General features: G+C 46.9%; 1 protein-coding gene across 3 annotated transcripts in view; it reads right to left on the reverse strand.

The window, feature by feature from the left end:
• The window catches only part of EXOC4 (exocyst complex component 4), a 382597-nt gene that overhangs the window by 5191 nt on the left and 352992 nt on the right, over window positions 1-24414 (reverse strand). For all 3 annotated transcript variants that reach the window (XM_083819252.1, XM_083819251.1, XM_083819253.1), the window contains 2 exons: window positions 22743-22921; window positions 20673-20832 (listed from right to left, as the gene is read on the reverse strand). In XM_083819252.1, the coding sequence (XP_083675378.1) occupies window positions 20673-20832; window positions 22743-22921 (339 nt within the window). The remainder of the gene's footprint in view (window positions 1-20672; window positions 20833-22742; window positions 22922-24414) is intronic.

Genomic DNA, 24414 nt, shown 5'->3' on the forward strand with positions numbered 1-24414 from the left:
TACAGAGCATCTCCCTGATTTCTCCAGATTTCCTTTGGAAGTGCCAACCATTGCTGTGCCGTAAGGGGAAGGAAACATCGATTTGCATGCCAGGCTTTGGTCCTTTAGGCGGGTAAATACCTGGCCAAACCCTCCCTATAACCAGCCTTGGGGTTGATGGCGTGTTTTGAGAAGGTGAGGAGTAGAGGACAGTCTAAGGTGCCCTAAGATGAAGAGAAAATGAGCAGCCCACCAGCCTAGCCATGTGCGACCTGTTCCTCTGCCTGACGGCAACGAGATTGGGTCCAAAGTTTCTGAACCACCCTTTGAATTCTTTTGGTGCTTTTTTGAAGACAAACACCCGTCTAAGAGCAAATAATGCCTAATGCAAAGCTCAAATACAACTGTACTCTTTCTGCTGACTACAGCAGGCTCAGAGGATCTACCACCACACGAACAACATCTTCGTCCTAACAGCAAATAAATGAGGCAAATAAATGAGGCCAAACATCACAGGTGGAAATGGTTCCCAAGCCAAGGAAAAAACAACCCATGGGCAAATCAAAACTGTTGAAGCCAATTAACACAACCTTTTTATTTTTTACACCAATTATGAAACAAAACATCGTTGCCAAAAATGAATCAATTTTGCAAGGATGCATTTTTAGTATACATGTATCAAAAAAGATGGTTTCTTGAACTCTCTTGTTGGAGAAAGAGAACAAAAATAAAGAAGCTCTCTCATTTAAAAAAAAAAAATCTCTGAAAAGGCAATCAGGACGAGACCAGCTCCTCTGAGGGCTATTAATACCATTCTCCATTTAAATGCTAATGTTAACCTATAACCCAAGGCCTGCACACAGAAAAGTTTTTCAAAAGATGTCCAGGTGAATTCAAAATTAAATTCTGATTTCCCTGAGAATGACTTGATCTCTTCTTAAGAGAGGGACCTTCAGATGAACAGTGTGATGTTTCAGAACAAAGAGTCTTACTTTAATTATTCATTCATTATATAGCTGGGTGCCCATTCTGTAATGATGCAGATAGAAAGAGATTCACGAGGTGAGAACTTAGATCTGGGTGCCGATTTACCCAAAAGGAATAAAAAAAAAGTAGTCTGTACTTTCTTTACCTCCCACACTTTTGGGGGATTAAGGAATCACTTCCACAATGTTCTAATAAGAACTTAAATAAGAAAGTAAAAAAGGTTAAGTATGTAGCACTTACAGACTAAATCTAGGCAAAAAAAATGCAAGAGAGAACAATGAACGTGCACTTAAAGAGGAAAAAAGACCAAAGCTGCAGTTATAAAGTCACTGAATTTTGGTACAGGCAGATCTTGGTGGAACCACCCCATTTAAATACACGGAGGAGGTGAGTGAGTGCAGAAAGGGACGCTGCAGCAAGAAATGAGGTAACTTCGGTTCGTGTAATAGAGAAGAAATCCATTTCCAGCACTTATTGAATGCGAAAAGATGCCCACGGGGCTCTTCTGTCTGCAGAGCGCGAGACGTCAAGGTGGGAAAGGGAAAGAGCTGAGGATGGAGCTGAGGGTTACTTGTCCCCGGAGATGGGACAGGAGAGAGAACCAGTAGCATGCAGGATTTTGCAAAGCAAATTCCCAAAACTTGAAATACCAAGCAAAGGAAAATCCCCATAACCCAGCAATTACTGTAATTTCTACACCTCATGAAGACTGCAATGATGTTTGCACACACGTGTCAGTGCTCAGCATTTTAAAGCAGGAGTCTGCAAGTATGGCTGCTGGGTCTTTTTCCATCTTAGGAACTTAAGATAACAAAACAGGAACTGCTGATGGAAGGTACCTGCTACATCATACAGCCACTCTCTAATCACTGCCTGTCTTAAACCATGTTCTTCGAGTCCTGTATGCAGTCACAGCCCTAAAACATAGGATGGAATATCATTACCCTCAGGACACTATTCTGCCAGGGAATACATATCCTGATCATCATTTTTTAAGATTTCTTTCATGATTTTTAATTAACGTGGACCGGTTCTGGAGACAACAGTAGTAAGGTCCATTTTTTTTTTCCGGGGAGACCTTATTGCTCTCTACAACTACCTGAAAGGAAGGGGTGGGGAGCTGGGGGTCGGCCTCTTCTCACAGATAACTAGAGATAGGACTAGAGGGAATGGCCTCAAGTTGTGCCAGGGGAGGTTCAGTTGGAAATGAGGAGACATTTCTGCTCAGAAAGAACAGTCAGGCATTGGGACGGGTTGCCCAGGGAGGTGGTGGAGTCACCGTCCCTGGGGGTGTTCAAGGAAAGGTTGGACGTGGTGCCTGGGGACATGGTTTAGTGGGTGACATTGGTGGTGGGGTGACGGTTGAACCAGATGATCTTGAAGGTCTTTTCCAACCCTAATGATTCTAGGATTCTATGATCTTCTGCCTCCTGAAGAACCCAAAGCATAGGGGGACCTCACATGGTTTAGATGTCAATAAACGGGGACCTCTCATGTCAGCTTAGGGTGGGATGACTTATGGCCAAGAAGCACCTATTGGTCTCCACGAACTGGAGAGGGAGCCTAAAATGAGGCTAGACCAGCCAAAAACGTGCAGCTATGATCTACACCTTCTCCAGGTGCCCTAGGGACAACCTCGTTCACAGCCTCTCAGAAGCCCTCCAGCAGATGCCCCCTCACCACGCGGCACAATTTGGAGCAGGAGGAGCAGACGGCAGTGAGCTGTGTTTGTACAGCACGAGAGCATCAAGAACGTTAAAAGCACTTAAAAAGCTAAAATATGCAAGATGTGAAATGGTTTGCAAAAGGAAAGAAAACAAGAGAAGAAGAAATAAAAGTGAATTTATACCTTAATGGTGCTCCACGCTCCTGCAAATTGCAGCCCTTAATAAACCCACAAATCAGGGATGTGATGTAAGGATTGTTGTAGCTTTTTCTGTTGTTTGTCTACAGCCAGAAGAGCCAAGATAAAAATGAAGTAATTTGTCCAAAGCACAAAGCAGTGTCAGAGGTGGTAAACCTTCACACCCTGAGCAGTCCTGTGCCCTCCTCGGGACTGCAGGGCACAGAAATCTGAACAGGTTGCAGAGCCAGGCAACAAAAGGAGCTTTATTTATTCAGGCGGGTAAAAAAGTGGAGTCTTAATTGAAGACAACCAAATTACACACACCAATTACTTTCCTTTTTAAAAATAAAACTACCCAGTGTACAAACCACCAGAACCAAATCCTCTCACCTACGTGTTGGCCTCTATGCGGGCTAAGCAGCTTTGTTTTAACATCTCTTTTTCAAAATAAACCCCCTTCGGGTGCTCTCTGCAGCTCTGTGTCACTTGAGCACTTGGTTTTCTCCCTGCTCCATCCCCTTATGTAAAATACAGATGACAAAATACCTGCAAAACCCTGAGATGATTAGGAACGGAAGAGGTAAGATACGCGCAGAACGTAACTACTCTTCCAGAAGACCTCCCCTTTACCCTCTCCTCCTTTTCCCCCCGACTCCTGCCCGGCTCTGCCTTATCTAACAGTTTTGTTCTTGGTATTTCCCTCTTATTTTCTTTTCCCTTCTTCCCCCAGGTTGTCACTCGTGCCTGGGACCAGCGTGCCCTGCTGGGGATCTCCGCTCAGCAGACGGCGTCACCACGAGGGGAACACGTGCCCGGATATTTCAGAAACCGTTCCCTGCAAGGCAGCAACCACCCCTGCACTGCGCGGCGACACGCGGTAATTACACGGCTTTTCAAAGGAAGGATAAATCCATTAAAGCCCATTAAGTAATTTTTTTCAGAAACGACGTCTGAGCCACTCCTCGTAGCTCCATGCTGGCTGATACTACGACGGACGGAATTTCTCCCTCTCCAAATGGAACTTTATAGGGTATTAAATAAGCACCCTCAGCACTTATCTAAATCTTTAATTAGTTCTATAATATACCGATGATATCAAGGCTAATTAAATTTATACAGATAAAGAGCAATGAAATTCTAACCAAGTGAGCTGGAAAGTACATATTAAATAGTAAATTTAATGGTTCAAGCAGATAAATGCAATTTTAAATAAAAAAAATTAAATTCAATTTGCATGTTGTATTAAAATTGATTTTGAGTGTGCAAATGATTGGAAAAAATCTTTTTAATATATCAGTAAAAATGCTAATCCATTCTGTTTAAATATCAGTTATTAATGCCAGCATTTGCAAATAAGCCACACACATTTGCATTTTTACTGCATATAGTAAAGAGAAAAAAAATTATCTATACCATATGCCAGTTTATAAAGAATATTAAGCAATTTTTCCCCTTGCCTCATGCATAAATGAGAGGAGATGTGGAAATGAATGTAGCCCTAAAGAAGAGAGAGTCAGCAGTTCGATGGAAAGTACTGCAAAGATTGCTCCAGTCAGCAAAAAATAATACAATTTTAGCTACCCTTTGGGAACAACATTTACTGTGGCAAAAAAACCCCAACAGCCTTATTTAGGATCAAGTGGCTTGGAACTGGATAAAAAAAGCCCAGTGCTGTAATCGAGGAGGTGTTCAGTGGTGCATGTTTGCTGATTTTTAATAAAAACAGGAATGCTCGGTAGTTACCGATGGGTGAAGGACACATCTGACGGGATCTGCTTGCTAACAGAGAACAGGATGCAACACGTGAACCGCGACAGGAAACTACGAGGTCCATCACGCCAGCGTCCGCCTGTAGTAGGTTGGGCTTGACCCGTGGTGCTTAGAGGAGGCTTGAACGGCTCGCTGAGGTCAGGCAAATTGGCAATAATTCTTGAAAACTCCAATTTATGTTCTTTTTTTTTCTTTTTTTCTGTCTACCTTTATTCATTTGGTTTGAATGCTGCAGTGGCGTCAATAATTAGGGAAGCCAGCTTTTGTGGCCAAGCTGACGTCAACTGGTATGTCACCATTTGTTGAACGTGCTGCTGGCTCTCATGGAAGAGCCCTTGTTGGGATTCACTTGCCTCATGGCACTGCCGCTTCTTCTCCTTCTTCACCTTGCTCCAGCCTAGAAACTGCTGAGACTGGGGACGCATCCTACGGCTTTCTACTTGCTCAACGCTGGGTGCAGATCTACCCAAAGCAGGAAGAAAACAAAACGGTGCAGCAGCCTCAAACTCTACCTGCTGGTTGATCAGTGCGGGGTTACCACCACGACTCAAGGGGATTGACAGCAATGATTTCCCACCTATGAATGGGCAAGGAATAGGGGGAAGCCAGTTCATTCTACAGTAAAATCTGTAGTTATATTGGGTTGAAGTGCCCTACGGATGTTGGTTATTATAGAGAAATCAGGCAGCCAGCACGCGTTCGGTGCCAACTTTTTAGAGGGCCAGAAGCTGGGGACTTCAACAGAGACCTGTGTGGCTCCTGGATGAAGGAATTAACGCTTAAGACCTTCAATGTTCTTCTCCAAGACTTCTCTGTTGGCCACTGGCCACAAAAAACTTTCATCACACCTAATACACCAAATCTCAATAATTCTGATGCTTGGAAACCTTCAGCTTTGCAGGCTAGACGTAGTCACGTCCAGCTGCTACTCATTTGCTCTTGCCACAAAATTTTTGTTTTAAATTGCTTCTCCCTCTCTAATATACCCAGGGCAAAAGACATACTTAGGGAGGGAAACCATAGCCTCTCCAAGGTATTGCTGCAGTAGGCAAAGCAAGAAGGTGACTTTGAATTGCTCCTTTTGAACTCTCCTGCTCCCGAAGGCAAGAACTCAAGAACTTAAGCCTGAGTGAGCATCGATGCTGCCGTGTGCAGTACAACTGTGGCCTCTTCTTGCCATTCTTCATGGAATTCCACCTCCAATAATCTCAACTTTTTGAGCCAACACATCCAAACCCCAGTATTTTTTGCCAGACAGTGCAAACCCTTAGCGTGCATAACGAAAACGTCATCGAGTCAATGTCAGGGCAGGGCAGGACCACAGCCATGGACGCAGTTTCTACCTCCACTGCATGGAAAAGCCAGGTCTGCTTGCTGACTTGCTCACCACTCCTCACGTGCTGGCTGCAAACCCAAGACTCCATGGCAATGCGACCATGGCTCCAGGGAAACAAAATTGGTCCCTATAGAGTGAGGAGAGAACCCCAGCACTGCTTCTAAGTGGATGGAGTGGTTCCCAGCCCCCAAAACCAGGGAAGTAGCTCTGAAGCATTAATTTTATCTCATTTAAAAAATGCCTATAACGGTACAAAATCTCCAGGTTATCGAAAAAATTCTGCTGTGAGGATCGAACCTGTATTTTTTCTGTATTAACTCATTTACCTTCTCTTTCAATTCCCATTTGTACATCTCAAAGCACTTTAGAAATACCACATACAGAGCTTCTCTGTTTTCTCAGAAGGCTGCTTTACGGTTAAGAAAATGAAGGTCTGTTGAGATTAAGGGCTAGGCTGAAGTCTGTGTGTGTGCAACAGGCTGGGTACTGCCCAGGAAAAGCCATCCCCATGCTGTAACCTCCCAGGGCCAGCTTCCCAATGGGTCCCGACCTCTGAACCCCCTCCAGTGACAAAAAATGCATTTTCCTGATGATGCTCAGAACATTTGCATGCTACCAGTGAAGGGAGAACAAATTCACCCAGCGTGCCAAACAGTTAACAGATTGCAAAAAATTGCAATCATTTACTGAGTTGCGTTGGGCTTAAGAAAACAACCTGGAAGACGAAGGCACTGAATCTTATTAAAAAAGACATATTTTACATATTGCTTTTTCATAATACAAGCTGTTCTTCAGGAAAGCTTGCTATTATTTGCACCTCTCTTCTTCTTCTCCTTGTTTTTGCACACATGACAATGTGGAGTACGTATCTGATGGATCGCTTCTGTACGCACTCGAGGGACTGACTTCAGCTTCGGATGTTAATGCACTTATGCGACGTGAGACGTCATCTGTATTTTACATCCTGGCCATATTATCTCATCTCAAATCTGGAATACGAATTGTAAAACACAAGGCAAGCTTTACAGCCTTCAATAAAATCTGAGTAAGGGATTACACACTGCAGACCGTTTCCTGAAAGTGATGCATGGCCGTGTGTGCTGACATCAGAAGTGTAGGTTCAAACGCGGAGGTCTGGATGTAATTATTTTAATACCTTCTCAAAATACGAGAATTGAGGCTTTCAGTCTGTAACCTAGCGTATAGATTTCTCTTGGCTATGATGCCCAGGTTCATTACAGGACAGATTTAATTGCTACATCAGAGTTTGTGTGTTGATATTCTGCATCTGATGTGTGAAAGTTCAGGGACGCCAATCAGACGCAGTGCAGATGCCACTCTGCAAAATGTTCTCAGACAGTCTCCATCTGTCAGATACGGTAATAGTTGCGCTCAATCAATAATTCACCTCCTTAACTCCATGTTTCCTGCATTTGAGTCAGAATTTTTAACGTCAGCCTCACTAGAGGAACTACCTCGGATAGACAGGAGCTGCCTGACCCGCGCTCCTTGCTCAGACTGCGTTTCGTGCCCTGTAGCCCGTCACCTTCTGCAGCTGAAGAATCACCTCGGTTTGCTCTGTTCTTCCCAGAGCTAGCTGCAAAAATCACAGCTTGCCTTTGGGGGCAGCATTCCTGTCTCATTGTAGGATAGAAGCCGGAGGGTATTTATGGCAATCACACCTTAGTAGCCAAAATCCAGCTCAGATGGACCACACCATTTCCAGAAAAGCTCTGGAAGGCACTGGGGTGGCTGAATACCATAGGTAGGATGCTTCTGCATGAGCCTGAAGAAGGAAGAACGGGGAAAAAGGACGGCATGGAGCTGCTACTCCATAGTGAAAAGCTTGTCTTTACGTGAGGCAACTTGCTCCATGCAGCCTGTAGGAAGATGGTTAGAACCCAGAGCCAGGAGCTGGTCTCCTCTTGGCAAGGCTGGGGCTTCTTTGCCTACTCATCAGTGGTCCCTTGCTCAGGAGGCAGGCAGTATAGAAATCCGTAGGAAATCAGCTGGAGGCGAGCACATTCTCTAGCAGGAAGGCAAACTCCACGCTCATCATCATCACTTCAGTACCACTGAGTGAGGAAGGCTCCCAGGTGCCTCTGTCAGACAAGAGCTTTGGCTCTTGTATGCCCCAGTTCTTGGCATCTGAAATGTGGAACAACGGTCTTTGAACTTCCTTTGGCCAACTCAGATGAAGCACTGACATGGGAAAAGAATTCCTGGTGGTACCACGCGACATTTAGAGATTTACAGATCCTGTTTGCCTACATGCCAGTGTCTACTGCAGCCATCTCAGAAGGATTTGGGTCTCCCGTGACCCCCGTGCCACACCAGCTCAGGTATGTATGCTGCCCATGGCTATTTCAAATAGCACTGTGTGAAGGAAAGCAAGTTACATCTTTAACAAGCCCTTGGTAAATCTGGGAACGGAGCCTGCTCCACGTACGGTCATTTGAGAGAGATTTGAGCCAGCTTTAAGTAGAAGCAGTTCCACCACTTTAGCCTGGCACTGTGCTTTTTGGAGACAGGCTAACAGTGACCGACCTGAGGTCCTCGAGATGTGGTCAGTCCTAAAGCAGCTGAGCCCAGCTGCCATGCCTAGAGCTCATGGCACGGTGAGCACCTGTGCAGGTTCATGTGATGAGCAGGTACGTTGGGACACGTTGGCACAGAGCTGCTGGTCACGGGTATCCAAGGGTCTGCTCGTCCTGCCGTGGAAGAAGAGTGCCCGGGGAGCTGCCAGGCAGTGCAGGGATGGTTGCTGCAGGCCACATTGTGGTCCACCAGAAGTCCATGTTGTGGTGTCCCACCTCTGGAAGTGGCCAACAGCGAGGAGCAAGTCAGTGAAGCTTCTCTAGATCCTCCTCCCAGTCACTGGGGACTTACTGGGCCAGATGCATGCCTCAAAGAAGTGCTCTTACCTCCACGGGTACGTGCTACATGTCTTGGGGCTCCTGGCCACGGAGAGACTTCCATATATAACCTAAGCTTTGCTATATGGGTTCTACACTGCACACTACAGTCCAAATGTCTTGCTCTGCCCTAACCCCATCACTATGCCATGACGTGACCCCGTCACTCCTCTCAGGTGTGCTATTTTTGTCCTTTGCTCATTTTCCCTCTTCCTCCCTCCATTCTATCAGGAACTGGCCCCATGCCATTGCTATTCCCTGCTCCTCTGTCCTCACTCCTGTCCTCAGCCATGACCATGACCATGACCACCCTTTCCACAGCTGGCCACATCCCAGCCTGTCCCCTATCAGCCGTGCCCTGCCGGCTCATACGCCTTTCGAGTGAAACATTTCTAATTCCTGGGTGCCCCTGCGCCAGCGGGTTGATTTGCTCCGCTGCCCGGCTCAACTTAATTAAGAGAGGGACCTCTGCAACAGACACGACTTCAGTGCATGGAAAAGGGCTGAGTGGTAACTCTTAAAAACCTATCGCACGGTGCCAATATCTGTTGCTTCTGAGCAGATTACCGGGTATGAAACACTGCAGTGTCTAATGAGAGCTGACTGACAGGGTAAACCAATCTGCTACTTAAGGACTTGCGTGTGTCTTTCTGTCTGTGGGGCTTGTGCTAGAAAGAAGCAGCCTACTGTGAAAAAGGCAGGACATTTTTCTAATTGCTTCCATTTGCAGGCTGGAGCTAGGCAATAGAGATGCATTTCAAGCTGACAATCCAATATTTACCTTTATTTCAGCTGCAGACAAATGCCTGGGAAGGTTGTTCTTCACACACTGATGGTTCCTCCTTTCCTTGCCTTTTTTTTTTTTTTTTATGTCTCACACCAACCTCCCTTCTTAAAATATCTGTCCTTCATCTAACAGCTGTTTGCTGTGTGTTTAAGTGGGAGCTCCCAAAAAGCAAGCAAACCTTCAACGCGCAAGCTCAGTGCATGGGAGCAGAAAGGAATTTCTAAAAGCTGCTTCTGGAGCAAATCGGAGCTCCGAGCAGGACATGTGAGAGCTCAGACATTGAGTTCACGTATGCTCATGGGGGTATGTGGTCCTGCGGGGTGACTCCGAACGTCTCTTCAGACTCAGTCTGGAGTCTGAGGCCAAGTTTTGACCTCAGTTGAATGGTATCAGTCATGACAGTCAGGCCAAATGAGAGAGACACCTCAGACCAGAACTACCTCCATGATGTTACTTGAGCCTTTAGGAAATGTAAGACAACTGAAGATTTGTTTGTTAGTCCCTATCTGGTTAAAAAATTCAAAAGAGCTGAAATGGCTTTCCTCCCGCCATCCCTTCCAGCTCCCCTTAGGGAAGCTTCCTACGTCTCACAGGTGAGCACGGAGCGCGTTGCTCCAAGGAGAGCAGAACATGCACGGAGCCCATCGTTTGTGTTGGTGGGCACGACTCTTCGCTACCATAAAGGAAAAGAAAACTTAGAATCAAGAGTGAATCCAGCTGAGTTCCCTCTTCCCTTCCTCTCTTATCCCTGGGCAGCGATCACTGACAAAACAGTAATGATCATAAAAAATAATTAGACTGAATTGCAGTCAAAATACCTCTATAATAATTCCAGGTAGAGTCATTTGCACACCCATGGGTGCAAATACATGCTCATGGCCTTCCGCAAGAGCAAAGAGAGCCTGGGACCTCCTCTTCTTGAGCTCTGCATCGCACGCAAGCCCCGAGGTCCCTCTCCATCCCTCCTCTGGGCTTGAACCTCTGCTCCCGTCTCTCCTGACCTCTGCTGCCCCCACCAAATCCCTGAAGGAAAGCTGCAGGCAGTTTTCCATGCCTGCCCCTCCTTTTTAGCCGTTCCGTTTGTGTTTTGAATTACAAACCGGCATGTGGTAGCTCTGCAGGAGAGCCGAGCTGCTCCACGCCGCGCCGGCTGCGTGCACGGAGGTGACAGCCGCGCCGCTGAACGACAGCCACCCGCCGCCAACGTGCGAGGCAGGACAAGGGACATCGCCAGCAGAAACTGAGAAATGCTGTGGTCCTTAGGAAGGGGGGGATGAGGACGCTGCTTTCCATTTTGGCACTACCCTGCCTGTGCAAAATTGACTTTTGTCCCTTGAAATCTGAAAATGAGGAGTGGTCTTCCCTTTCCTGGGTCTCTCTTGGGTCCCGTAGGAGACCCAGGATACGTGTAAGGGATCAAGTGAAGGAAGGAGGAGAAGATCCTTGGGCTCCAGCAGAAGAAGAGGATTGCTAAGATGTTCCTAAGGCAGATTTAAAGCAAGCGAATAAACTTGCTGTCTGTGCACACAAAACCTGCCTAGCCCCTTCATGGCTAAAGCCAGTGGTGTATCACGTGTGTTATGTCCTTTACGTGGACCTGGAAATGAGCTTTCATGGTCAGCTTCGTATTTCCAGGGGACAAGAACGGCCCTATTAACCTCGGCAGTTGCCGGACATGGTGATGGGGCTGAGGTTTTCATCCAGCCCACGAACTCCATGCTTACCAGGGAGCCATGAGCAGGTGGTGAGCGCACAGAGCACCACTGCTGACCCCGTACAACTTGGTTTTGCTCCGAATTTCTGCTGCTGACACCCACACTACCAAATTCTGCATAGTCAAAAAAACCAACAAACAAAACCAATGCTGACGGGTACTCTGCGATTTGCAAGAACCGCCCCCAAGATGCGGGCGGGTACCAAGACCCGCACCTACAAGAAGTGCTTTCAAAACCTGGTCTGCAAAGAAAATCAACACCTACCCCACGTGCTGCACGCCCGGCTGAACAAAATGATCCAGCTCCAGCTGGACAGCCTGAATTTCCTGAGCTTAGAGTAAAGCAACTCCAGTTCTACAAGCAGCCGGTCAGTGACTATTGTCACTGAGTATTGTCACGGAGACCAAAGTCACCAAAGGTAAAAAGTAAGAAGCAAAACTTCTAAACAGAAAAATCCTTTCCCTTTAATTACCATTAGCAATGCAGCATGACAGAAAGAGATAAACACACATGCACCTACACAAATAAGGAGCTTGGGAACATGAAGTAATTACTTTGATTTTTTTTTTTCTCCCAACGACATTCAAAACTTATTAGTCTCAAGAAAGCACATATCAGCAAAAGACTGTCACCTCGGGGATAAATGAGGAATTTGTTTGTAATTCATTTCCAGGGGAATATATCCTGATGCTGCTAATGCAGAGCGGGAACGTGCTGCGGCCAAGTCTAGGAGCCAAAACCACGTCTTAAAAATGTTTATTTGCATCTTCCTGAGCTTGTGTCCCTGGAAATGTGAACGCAGGTTTTTGCTGGCTGAGAAGTTCACCTCCATCGATTGTTTCCCTAACACACCAAGAACCAAGCGAAGAAAGTCAATGAAGCCTCTCTGTTTTTCAGTCCATTTCCAGTTTAGGAAAATTGAATTAATCTCTTTACTCGGAGCAACTCAGACGTCCACGTTCAGGCAATGGAAATCATTACAGAGGCCACTAAAACCTATATCTTTAAAGGTTACAGTGCGAAGATTAAAAGCGCCTCCGGGAAAACGCGAAATGGCTGAGCAAAATGAAAGCCTTGAGACGAGAGCGGAAAGCCTGGGCAGGGCTGGCGCCTTCCAGCACCCTACTGGTATTTTCGGACGTTTCCTCTGCTCTATGCAGTGACAGCAGTGACGAGTGGATGTTATATGGTTTCACGCCCCGCAGTGTGTTCGGACATTAAGGATGGAGGAACTGCCAAATTCAGCCCCCTAACCCCTAATAGGGGGCTGCTACCCGGTGTAAAATACTACCAACGGTGCTTAAGGATGGATCTGCTCATCTACAAAGTCACCTCCTGACCCCAGCCGGCCTCTTAGGAAGCCCTGCATCTTGTTTCAAAGATGAAATCTAAACCGACCCAGAAAATCACACTCTGAAGGTGCCTACTTCTCACTACTTGCTGTAAAGAACCAAGGGCAACCGCGGAGTTGTCTCTGATGGCGACGTGACTGTGGTGGACCTCTACTTACAATGGGCCAAGGCACGTATCTGAAAGTTACACTGGGGCTTGAACGCTTTTTTGGACTTGAGTTTGTGTCCTTTGGGCTGCCACGGCCTCTCTTTCAGTGAAATGCCTGGTGTGTGTTTTAATTACAAAGCCAGCACAATCCCTTCCTTGAGGAATTTATAACCCACGCGGCCACCAAAGGAAGGGGAGGGACGTGCCGTCACTACCCGGTGGTTCAGCCACTTTCTTCCCATCTTCACGGGCTCAAGTGCTCTCATTATGCGAAAATTACTTCAGGTCAAACAGGAGAAATGTCATCCCCCAAGAGCCAGGCCCTTCGCTTCCCAACAGCTGGCAAATCACCATCTTGGAGGTTTTTTTTTTTTTCTAACGTGGAGAAGCAGCAGCAGGCAAGGCATCTCCCAGACACGCAGAGCGAATAAGAAATGTGCTGCTCAGCAAACTCGAGAACAAAAGTTGTCCGTCCTCAGGCTGGAGGGAGGCCAAATGGCCCAAAGACGGCAAGAGAAGAGCGATGCCTTCTGCGCAAAGACGCGTTTGCTGCTCCTGCCTTATCTCTGCTGCTATCTCGAGCGAGTCCCTTACTCGCCCCTGATGTCTTACCCTAATTTAAGGTGCAGTTCCATTTTCAGGAACATTATCGTTTCAGAGCATTACAGCTCATTTCCTTGTTTGTTCCCTGTCCTTCACTTGTGCCAGCACAGCTGTTCGCAAGGCCCGCTGTGGACCAGACCGGGGAGCTGATCCTGCCAAAAAAGTGAAAAAAAAACTGATGCAAAAAGCAAACTATATCCCTTCTCCCCAGGCTGAATCATTTCCCTGCTCTAATTTACCGCGTCGCATCAGTGCCCGCTGTGCTGACATGACCGAAAGCAGGAGAAGGAGAAGGTGGCGAGTGGCGAGGTGTCGGCATCGTGCACTACGTGCGCACGCCGTCACGGATTTGCACCGAGCCTTCGGGGCTGGGTGATGCTTTCCTGAAAGCGACGTCAAGAGCTGCTGATCTTTTATCGGTACCGGCTCCGCGTTTCACCTGGCTAACAAAATACAACGTGTTTTGGAGGGAGTTTTCCAGATGAGGCAGAAAAAGCACCAAGGGCTGTGCTGGGGAGGGGAATTTCAGGCCCGCACCGGGGGTGTTTGGGTCTATCCACATCCAATGTCTGTCAGGATGTCCCAGAGGGGATAAATAAAGCCCTTCCAGCAGCTTTGACCCACTTTGGGCTTATTGATCCCGCAGAAGGGAATAGGGCTGAAAGGACCCATGTGACGGAGGACTGGCGAGAGCACAGTCCTCATAGAGATTATCCTGGGAATAAATGTAAAATCTGCAGTCACCAATGGGGAATTGGAAGGAATTTTACGCCATCAGACTTCAGGAGAGAGACTTCAGCCAGAGACAGCATAAAGACCCCATCTCTAAATGCAGCAAAACATGTCAGGCTCAACAGAGAAGTCTGGTTTGGGGGCAGAGAATCATAGAATCATAGAATATCCCAAGCTGGAAGGGACCCACAAGGATCATCAGTGTTAAACCCTGATGGATGCAAAGCTCAGATCTGAACTTCACCAACCTCTGACCCTGGGGAACTGAGGAAGGCACGAGGAGGCTTTTGGGTCCTGGCACTGCCAGGAGATGGGGTACATGACTGAAAAGAGGTGATTTTCACACAGATGTGGTAAGGAGAAACGCTTGACCAACAGTGGACAGGGACCCATCTGTGATCTCCACTCTTGGGCACTGGGGTGAGCTGCTGGGAGTGCTGCATTTTTCAGCCAGTGCCGTTTCCATAAATATCCATAAAGCTTCTCAGCTGGTCAGAGGAACTTGTCCAGTTCCAGTTCGAGGCCTTTTCCAACACACAGGTGTTTGGGGGGCTCGGTGTTGGGTACGCTGATACCAAATGAGCGTCAAGTGTGTGTCCCGACAGGAAACCTGGTGCTCAGCACTGCTCGTACTTCACCGGCTCAAAGAGCTCTTTGGTTTCCTCCTGCTCTGCTGCGACCGACCAGCTGGACCACACAGCCCCCTACCCGACATTTTCTCATGTATTTCCCTGGAGGGGAGCAGACCAGTGACTTGGGGTTCCCCAGATCACTGGCACCCCTTCCAAAAACCCTTTGTGTTTCTGTGGTGAGGAGCTGCGCAGCTCCAGCAAAGGATGTGGCCTTCCCATAACTTCCAGAGGCTGTGCAGGGCTGAAGAAGCCAAAATACCGTGAATTCTTGAGCAGGCACCTTACTGTAACTCACTGTATTGCAGAGAGCAGTCAGAAAACCCAAGAAGCACCTCTAGAAAATGTGAAGGCACAAACTGGTGCCCTGCTAAAACTCCCAGCAGCTGCAGATTGAACTGGAAATTAAACCCCACGGATGGGCGGTTTCTTCCAGCGTAGTTTTAGTGGGCACGGGGCACCGCTCAGCAGCACCCGCCTGGTGAAGGACCCCATGGGCGGGCAGTCTCTGATCCCCCAGAGCACATGGGGGAAGCCAAGGGAGGGAAAGGGGAGGGAGCCGTCAGGCTGAGGGGTGTTTTTTAATCCTCTGTAGTTGGGATTTTTGGTTAATGCAGTGAAACCACTAATTACAGCTAATTAAACCTGCACTGAGATCAAAGCTCAGTGGAAACTACGGGGGGGGAGAAAACAAGAGAGAAAAGAAAGGCAAAGAAAATACGGATTTTGTTGTAACCAAGTCCTTAATTGAAAACTAAAGCAGCTTTGTTAATTAAAAACAGCAAAAACAAAATGAGGCCGTGCTCCACAGATACACAACATGAGTCCAGCATGGAGATGGAGATAACACATCTTTCCCACACTGTCAGCAAAGGAAAGCTTTTCTTCCAGCTTTCCTTCTGCCCCTGGCTCCTCTGTAGGGAAGGGTCTGCCTACGATCCACACTGGGAAGCGGTGGTGACTTTTTCTCTGAGTCTCTGATTTCATCAGGTGAAATTCCACCCCGGTCTTTAAACCCATCAATAGCAAAAGAACATCTGGGAGACTGTCAGGGCTCTTTCACGATGGAAGTGGCTCTGCAGTATCTGGGACCCCAAATTCCTCACACCTGACCCGCAGAAGAGGTGAGGACTTATCGCAACAGGACCCAGCACTCCAGGCAGCAGCTGCTCCCTGACCACAGCCAGACCTCAGCTAATTTACTCTTTCTCTTGTGCCTCAATGTCTGGTTCCACATATTGTCCCTTCCTCACTGATTAATATTTCTTGGGAAATGAGCCACGGCCTTCCTTGTAGCAGTCTGCCCCCTGTTCATGCTCAGCTCTACCTGCAGCATCCTTCCAGCATCCGAATGTGGGGTCCAACACGCACAAAAAGAGCATCAAAAAAACTCCTGAAGGAGGCCTCCTTTGGCCAGCCGCCCTCTCAGGCAGGAAGCACAGCCTGCTGTATATCTATCGAGAAGAAAATCGGAAAGAGAAATAATATTTGGCAACGGAAAGGACTTCTTTCAGAGCACTGGGATGGCTGAGGGATCTCTCAGGCACACCGGCTTCCCCTTCCCTCCGCAGCACCCAGTAGATGGCAGCATGTTATTGCTTATTCGCCCTGTCTGGGACAGCTTTGTGCATCAAGAGAGAGGCACAAACCTCTCCTGCCCCTGCACAATCCCACAAAAACATTCCCTGCCTGCTGGGTGTAACGAGAAGGAGCCCTGCACGCTGAGCATCCAAGCCAGAGCTGTGCTCTGAAATAAAGCCCACTTCTAAATCCCACTGCTGTGGTTCGAGGCTGTTCCTGCTGGAATTAGTGGGCATTTTCCAGCTCTCCCAGTGCAAGTATCAGTCAGATGGGTCAGCCCTGCCACCTAAATAACAGGTTCTGGAGCAAGCTGTGCTTCCAGGAGCTGTTGGAGGTACATGGTGTTAATTTTACCCACAGCTTCCTACAAATGCCTTGGCGGTGCTCGCTCACTTTGCAACCAGCACAAGAGCTGGTGCAATCCTCCCAATTCTCCTGGTGGCTGTAGGGGTGCAGGGTGTTTGCCCCGAGGATGTATGGAGACAAGCACGTACATCGTAGCATCACGGGTATCGCTGGGAGAGCAGGGACACGAAGGAACAGGGTCAGAGCAGCAGCTGCGGCTGTATTTTGCCGGGGAGAGGAAGCAAAGGTCAATTCTCTTTTGTGAACAATGACAATTCGAGCAGAATTTGTATACAGACACATTTGATCCCAGGCATCTGCACTACACTGCAAGGGCTTATTTGTGTCTGATCTGAGGAGGACTGCCCGGCATGCTGATGCCTTCTCCCCATGCCTGGCCACTGGGCACCTCTCCAGGTGGCCGGGATCCTCCAGCAGTGCCAACGTGGGTGCCACATCTCTTAGAAGGACGTGGTCAGAGCCAAAGGCCCTGGTAAATAAAGGTCTTCGGCCACAGGAAAAGAGATTTCTGGTCCCTGCGGGATGGATGGCCAAAGCAACTGCTAACTTGAATGGCAGGAGCAGCAGGGAAACCTCTGATCTAACTTGTAGGCGTACAGACACCTCTGGTTCTCCGTGCTGCAAACTGTTTTAGGAATGAAGGACATTTTCAAAGCCCATAACGAAGAGGAGCACCACTCAAACCCCTTTATCTCCGAGGTCGAAATTACATTGCCTCGTACGAAACGGCCACGTTTCACCAGTGGTCCCTCCCTTCCCCTCACAACCAACTCAATTAACTTTCAAGAAAAGGGCAATTTTATCACTGCTGTGTGTCGGAAAAGGGTTTTTTTTTTCCTATGGAAAATGAACATCTAAGAGTTGACTGATGTTGTATTCAAGGATAAATCTGAAGCCCAAACCTAGCCTTTTCTGAACACCTCTGATGAAATCTCTGCATAAACACATAGTTGTATTTTTAGGGGGATAAAGGGGATGTAAAGGAAGGCAGAAGGGAAGAGACCTGAACTGGAATCCATATTTTAAGATGATTTTTTATCCCTGTAGTGGCATAAATATAATTCTGGGTCTGAAACTTCTAAAATGTGGAGGTATCCGGAATCCAGGTTCAATTCCAGACTTGGCAGTGTGCGACTGGGTACCATGTACAGGAAGATAATGCTGCTTTTTCTTTAATGCTATAGAAGATGCCCTAACCATTGCCTGCGTTTCTGCTGGCCTAGATACTGAACGCACATATAAGGGAAAAACCTATTCATATTTGCAGGAAATTTAGCAAATGATACAAATCCTTTTGCGACGCCTTAGCATTGGGGTTTCTACTGCCTGAGAAGTCATCAGCTGAGACAGAGTAGAAAGGGGATGCCCAGTGCTCTCTGGGGCCCAGAGAAAGCCTTGAAGAACATACAAAAAGTGGAAAAAACCCCAACAAACTCCAAATCAAAAGCACAACACCCAGGAAAACCTTGAAAGTCCTGTGGCCCTTTCTCAAATGGTCTGCTTTCTGCCGTAAACTTGAGCACATGCGATATAAATGTGTTCACTTCCAGAAAAGGACAGGGGTGCTGAGCTGCCTCCCAGGGGAACCACGAGCCGCTCTGCTCCAGCTGAGGTTTAGATCAAGCCAGGAGGGCAAAGAGCTCTGCAAAAGCCCAAGAGAAACAAATTTTCTGTGTGTGAGAAAAAACAACAAGACACAAAACCTATTACATCTTTCCCTGTTTAGAGGAGCCCGGGACTTCTGATGAAGTTCCTTAAAGCTGAATCATTTTGGATAAGGGGGACTGCCTACAAAGGCCAGAGATGGTGCAGAGATTCACCAGCTGAGTTAGATCTCTTCTCCCATTCCCTAAGGATCACCCAGTTCTCTGCAAAGTTGAGGCAGGGAAGGAATTTAGTCCAGTTAACAGGAGGTGTAGGGAGAAGGAAGAGCAGCTGAGCACTCCTCATCTTTAAAAAGGCAAAACTGATAGTCAGCAAAGCATTTACAGATTTCTCTATGAGAGATATGATAGAAGTACAAACCACTTTTATCCTACATTGATACTATTTTATGCTTTCTAGGTGTGAACAGTTATGTTTATTTTATAGTTTGAGTAGACCTCGGTAACTGGAGTCCCTGGGGTAACAGGAGAACTTGCTCGGGTAATTGTAAATTCAGGTGAGCAGGGCAGGGTTCGGATGCGTGAAACACCTTGTTTATGTAAAAGGGGAATCTGGATAATGAGCATTCAGGAGTCATCTGAAGAACAAAAGGATAAAACATATTTTGCAGATCACAGAAACCTGCCCCGAAAGAAAGAGGGAAGCAATGCAGTCATGAAAGCTATAAAAAAAAAAAAAAAAAAAGAAAAAAAAAAGGTGAATTTGTATTATGGGAAGAGATCTGCATTGCAGGTTCCTCAAAGCAGCTGATACAGCTCAGGTATCTCGCATGAGCCCCACAGTTCTCCGTGACGGCCCCCAGCAGCCCAAATGGCCCAGGAGAAAATCTCTTTGCCCTGTAGCCCATACGGGCTGGTACGCGTGCGCTCGCTATCATGGAAACTGCCGGTATGGCACATTATCCATCACGCAAGATCAGAAGGGGGGAACACGTTCTCTCCTCTCCCTTCCCTTCTAACTCCACATCAAATTACGCAGCTCTACAAGTCACAGCTCTGTTCTCTCCGTGGCTGTTCAGCCTGTATGGCAAAGACCCTCCGGAGAAGGGCCGGCTGCACCACGCCAGCCTCCAGCAGCGCTCGGTCAGCGGCTCATTATCTGGGTGCCAGTTGTTGTCAGCACGTGCTCAAGCCCTGTTCTGCCTGCCAAAAAAACTGGGCTAATTTATTTAACGTTTCAAAGGATCAGGGAAAAAAAAAAATCGTTTAAAAAAGGAAAGATTGAATTTGGGAACTTTATTCCTTGGAGAGTTGGTAATGGATCTTGCGCTCTCACTCTCCGTCTCTCCCCCAGGCCTCAGCATTCATAACTTCCCCATGTCAATGTTATTATGAAAAGACTAATTCAATAATGAGATCATTCCCCATATGAGAGCCCAAGTAAATGAGGCACTCAGCCATACCTACTCTCCCCCATCTGAGGGAGTCACACCACTCATAATTCAGTCTCCGAGCGATGGCCAAACAGTGACACCAATGATTTCCAGTGTTTGCGGTGGGTCACAGCTGAGCCTCATGCAAAACTTTTGCCATTTTATCTACATGCCTTAAACTGAAAGTTCCAGCCTCCTCCTTTGGCTGTTTCTTGGGCTCAGCTGCCTGTTGCTGAACCAGCTGCTGCCACAGAGGCTCGGCCAACACAGCTCTGCTGATGGTCCCGTTTAGTTTTTGCTTTTACCCATGTGGTTATTCCTCAAGAGATCCTCCTTCAGTCAATAATGCAGCAAGACAAGATGAGAAACTTGCAGGGGAGCTGTCGTGTCCCTTTTTAGTTTTGTTTTAGTATTTTGAGAGCAACAGAACTTGAAAGGAGACAACAGCCCTGAGGTTCGCACACACTGCTGCAAGTGGCTAAAAATTTAAGCCTTCGACAAACCAAAATATTACTCACCTGGGCACGAATCAAGACCCTGGATTCAACCACCTTAAATTCCATGCAGGACTTCTACCTAGGAAGTTTTCCTTACCTGGGTTTAGGTCTTAAGGAAACCGCACCAACGGGAAGCCCCAGGCACAGACACTTTGGTGGGACCTCCACTGTGAGCTGATGCTGAGCTCCCACGTTGCTCTGAGTGCATCTCAACTGAACCTCCCACCCAACGAGGGGGAAAGTGAATATTTCAATTAACACTTCTGCGCCCCTAACTTCGTTGTGTTCATCCAGTTGAACACACAGTGAGTGGTGAAACCTTTGGAAGGAGCTGCCTCCCTGCACGAGGGCATCAAAATAGTAACAAAGACGACATGGGGCTCCCAGCTCACCTTGCAAAGTCCAGGTCAGCCTCACGGGACATGGTGATGTTGGTCAGGTTCTGCTGCAGGATGAAGATGTTCCTGCACATTTTCTTGATGCCAGATTCACTGATGCGCTTAAAATAGTGGGCGCCGTTGATAAGAATGCAGGAGATGAGGTGGCCCAAACCTGCATGGGGGAAGAGAAAAACCAAACAACAAAGTCACAGGAGGAAGATATTTAGTAACAGTAATTTACTATAAAACCCATGAATGAGCACTGTTAAGGGGTGCATGTGAACTGGAACAGGAGATCCACCAGACTCTATCTGGAAACTGCCTTCACCTTTCCTGTGAATTTTAGTAGGACTTTCCTCAAGATTTCCTTTGATAGAAAAAATATATTAAAAAACAACAACAAAAAAACATATAATGACAGTAAGAAAACTCAAAGTTGCATTATCATAGCCGTTGATATTTACAGGACGCTGCCAGATTTATCATCAGGCTTTGCAAAATGCCCCTTTCAGTCCCTCTCGCTAGCAGATCAATGGACCGCTATTGCTCCTACAAAATATTAATATTTTAATCTATTAGCAAGGAGCGGTATTTCTTCACTGTAAACGCTCTGCAAGAGCAGAAGTGAGCTGCATTTCAATGCACTTGATGTGCAGGCTCCCTCTGATCAGTCCTGAACAGTTTCTTGTTCTTGAATGATGTCTCCACCTCCCCTCTGCTGCTAAAGGACAGAGCTGGCTGCTGAGTCACAGCCAGCCCCAGAATGATGTATCCACCACTCATGTTGCACTACAAACTCCCCAAAAACTCCAGCCCAATTCACTCAGTACAGAGGTCAGTACAAGAGTAGACACTGATAAGAAGACCTGATTAAAAAATGCGCTTATTGGGAGCTACACAGGTTTGTGGGGGACGTTCAGAGATACTGAGAGCCTTCTTTAGGACCAGCGGTGGTCAGAAGACGACTAGCCAGGCTTGCAAAGCCTTGATCCCTGCTGACATACCGTTCTGTGCAACGGGTGCATCTCCAGTGCCCCCTCTCTCCTGACTCTGTCAGCCACCACGTGAAAGGACACGCACCCCGGCATGCTGGCAAGACAACCGTGCGTCAGCGCCACAAATAAATACAGGGGAGATGAACCGAGACGTGATTTATATTCTCCAAGGTAATCACGACAGATGAGACATCCGAAGAGCTAATGTTCTCGAAATTTAATTTTAGTAATGGAATAGCTACACTTTGGGTAGGAACTGTGCCATAATAGAACTGTGCTCGTAATATATGCACGTACCCTACGGCTTCCCAAGCACGAACTGTCCTGCATGTACACCACCTTACTGCCTTCCTGCTCAGCACGGGCCCACTGCTCTTATCCAGTCAGATACACTCAGAAATGGGATGGGGGCAACAAGATTTGACTGTCCTATGTTTGCATGTTTGCACTTACCGATTTGCTGTAGATGCGTGAGAGACAAAGTTGTGTTTTTGCAGGAGAATGGGGTTTTGCAGTGGAGAATTCCACTAACCTTGCATATTCAAAAGTGATTGTGCAGGCACAACAGGGGCATGGCAGTGGGAAGTATGTTAAGCAGGTAAGGGGAAGGTCCCACTGTCCCAAGATAAGGAGGATAGCTAAGAAAAACAGGACGAGCAGTGCGAAATCAGTAAAAAACAAAAAATCACGGGCCCTCTAGTCATGAGAGAAGGAAAAAAAAGGAAAAGGAGAAATTAAGGGTTGGTCAAAAAAAATTGTACATGTATGGTATAGTAATAAGCGTCGAGTAGTTTGTGAACCTGTAGTACTCAGCCAGAAGGAATCAAGCATTGGGTAATAGGGAATATAAGGTTATGATCTACTTTTTCTGGGTGCTCTTGCTTGCAGGACGCCCACCACTGCAATCACGAATAAAATAACTTCACAGAAGACCCCGTCTGAGAAAATTATTGAGGTTTTTCCCACAGATGGCAACAACACCACACGTGCCTTACCCCCAGAAAGAATACTTCAGAGCTTTGCAGTGATAGTGAAACTTCTTTTTGTAAGAACCAAACGTTTACAAGTTCGTTGTCAAATGTCTGACCTTCGAAAATGTACTGGAACTTGTGCTGCTGGAGGCTGGCGCTCATGGCTTCCTCGATAGCACTGATGTCCTTGTTGAGCCGGACAACCAGGGGGTCGTAGTCCATACTCTCCACGTTGGCGACGATGGCATAGTTCCCTTGTTTAGCCAGCGGGATCAGGTAGTGGAAGCAATGAACTCTGCAAGACAGAAGAGAAATGTTACCCTGCAACAAGCCCGCCATTAAGATATCAGTGGGTGTTACTCGAAAATGGTTCCAGGTAGGAAAAACACCAACGCAGAACGCTTATTTTCATGGAGAGCAATGCCAGCGGTGTCAACTGAACAATTCTGCATGCTCAGGTCACCTGAAACCTGTGCAGACCCCAGACAAGGCAACGAAAGCCCATTGACGGGAACACACCTCAAGAGGCATCATGATTTGGATGGAGCAGAGTATGTCTTCGCCTCTTGGTTTTGGTTCCTCAGCTAGGATTGTTAAAAAGGATAACTGCAGGGGCCGATCCCGTGTGAGCAAAACATCCCCCATGGTCTGCATGCCAACTTGCAAAGCCTCTCCTGAATCAACGTGCAGCTCCAGGGGGCTTGGAGGATGCACGAACCTTTCTGTGCTCTTTTTCCCTTGCTTTGCTATGAAGGTCAAACAAAAAGTTTTTTTTTTTTTTTTCATCTCATCACCAGTCCATGAAAGCCTTGAAAGTTTCCGTTTTAAAAATAATTAACTCATTTTTTTCATGCATTAGCCAGTCCCCAAGCAATATTTGATAAGCAGTATTTCCACAACACTTCCAAAGGGGTTAAGGCTGCCAAGAAGGGCAGTTGTTCCTTTTGTTTCTCCCTCCAAACACCAGCACGTTTGTGCCGACCTTGACATGGCTTTGCTATTAGGTCTTCTGAAAGCATCGCTGATTACACTGTGCAAAAACTTTATAAATCGGATGTTGCAGGGATACAGAGGGGCTGCTGAGAGTAGTTAAGCTCTCTTGAAAATAAATCCTTTATTTTGGGAATAATTAAATTAAAAAAAAAAAGAACTACAAAAACCAAGCACGTTGCTTGATCATGACACTGTATTAAACACACCTTAGGCAAAGTGTTATCTTTCAATTTTCCTTCCAAAGTTCAAGCAGATAAAAAATAGTAGTTTTAAGAAATGAGTGGTTATGTCTGCATTAAGTGCATCCTTCTCTTGACTTGTCATCGTCCTATCTTGAGAGGTGAATACAAAGGACCCTTTATTAACAGATCTGACCTACACCATCACAATAAAATGCCAAGTGCCTTTTCACCAGGTTCTCCAACCTCACACGTGCTGGTTCAGCAGCACTTTAATATTGATGCCTAATGACAACTCCTTGCATACTTTGTAAGCTCTAAGAGCAGTTAAAATTGGAAAAAAGAGTGAGCCAGGGGACATTAACTGATAATTATCAGGCCAAGACCGTGCCTATTCCCAAACTTTTAACACTACCACGACTTCTTTCTTTCCTATTTGCCTGCCAAGCTGGTCCGTAGGCAATGTGCCCTGACATCATCTCTTCCATCAGGATCGGCACACTGAGACGTAAAATTCACACCAGCCTGGCTCAAACAGTGGGAGAAGTGTTGGGGTGTGAGAAGCTGTGGTGGTACGTTCTGGCTTTCAAGTCCCCATCCTCCTGGAAAATGTCCT

This window comes from Anser anser (assembly GCF_964211835.1).
Source record: "Anser anser genome assembly, chromosome: 1".
Classification (NCBI taxonomy): Eukaryota; Metazoa; Chordata; class Aves; order Anseriformes; family Anatidae; genus Anser; species Anser anser.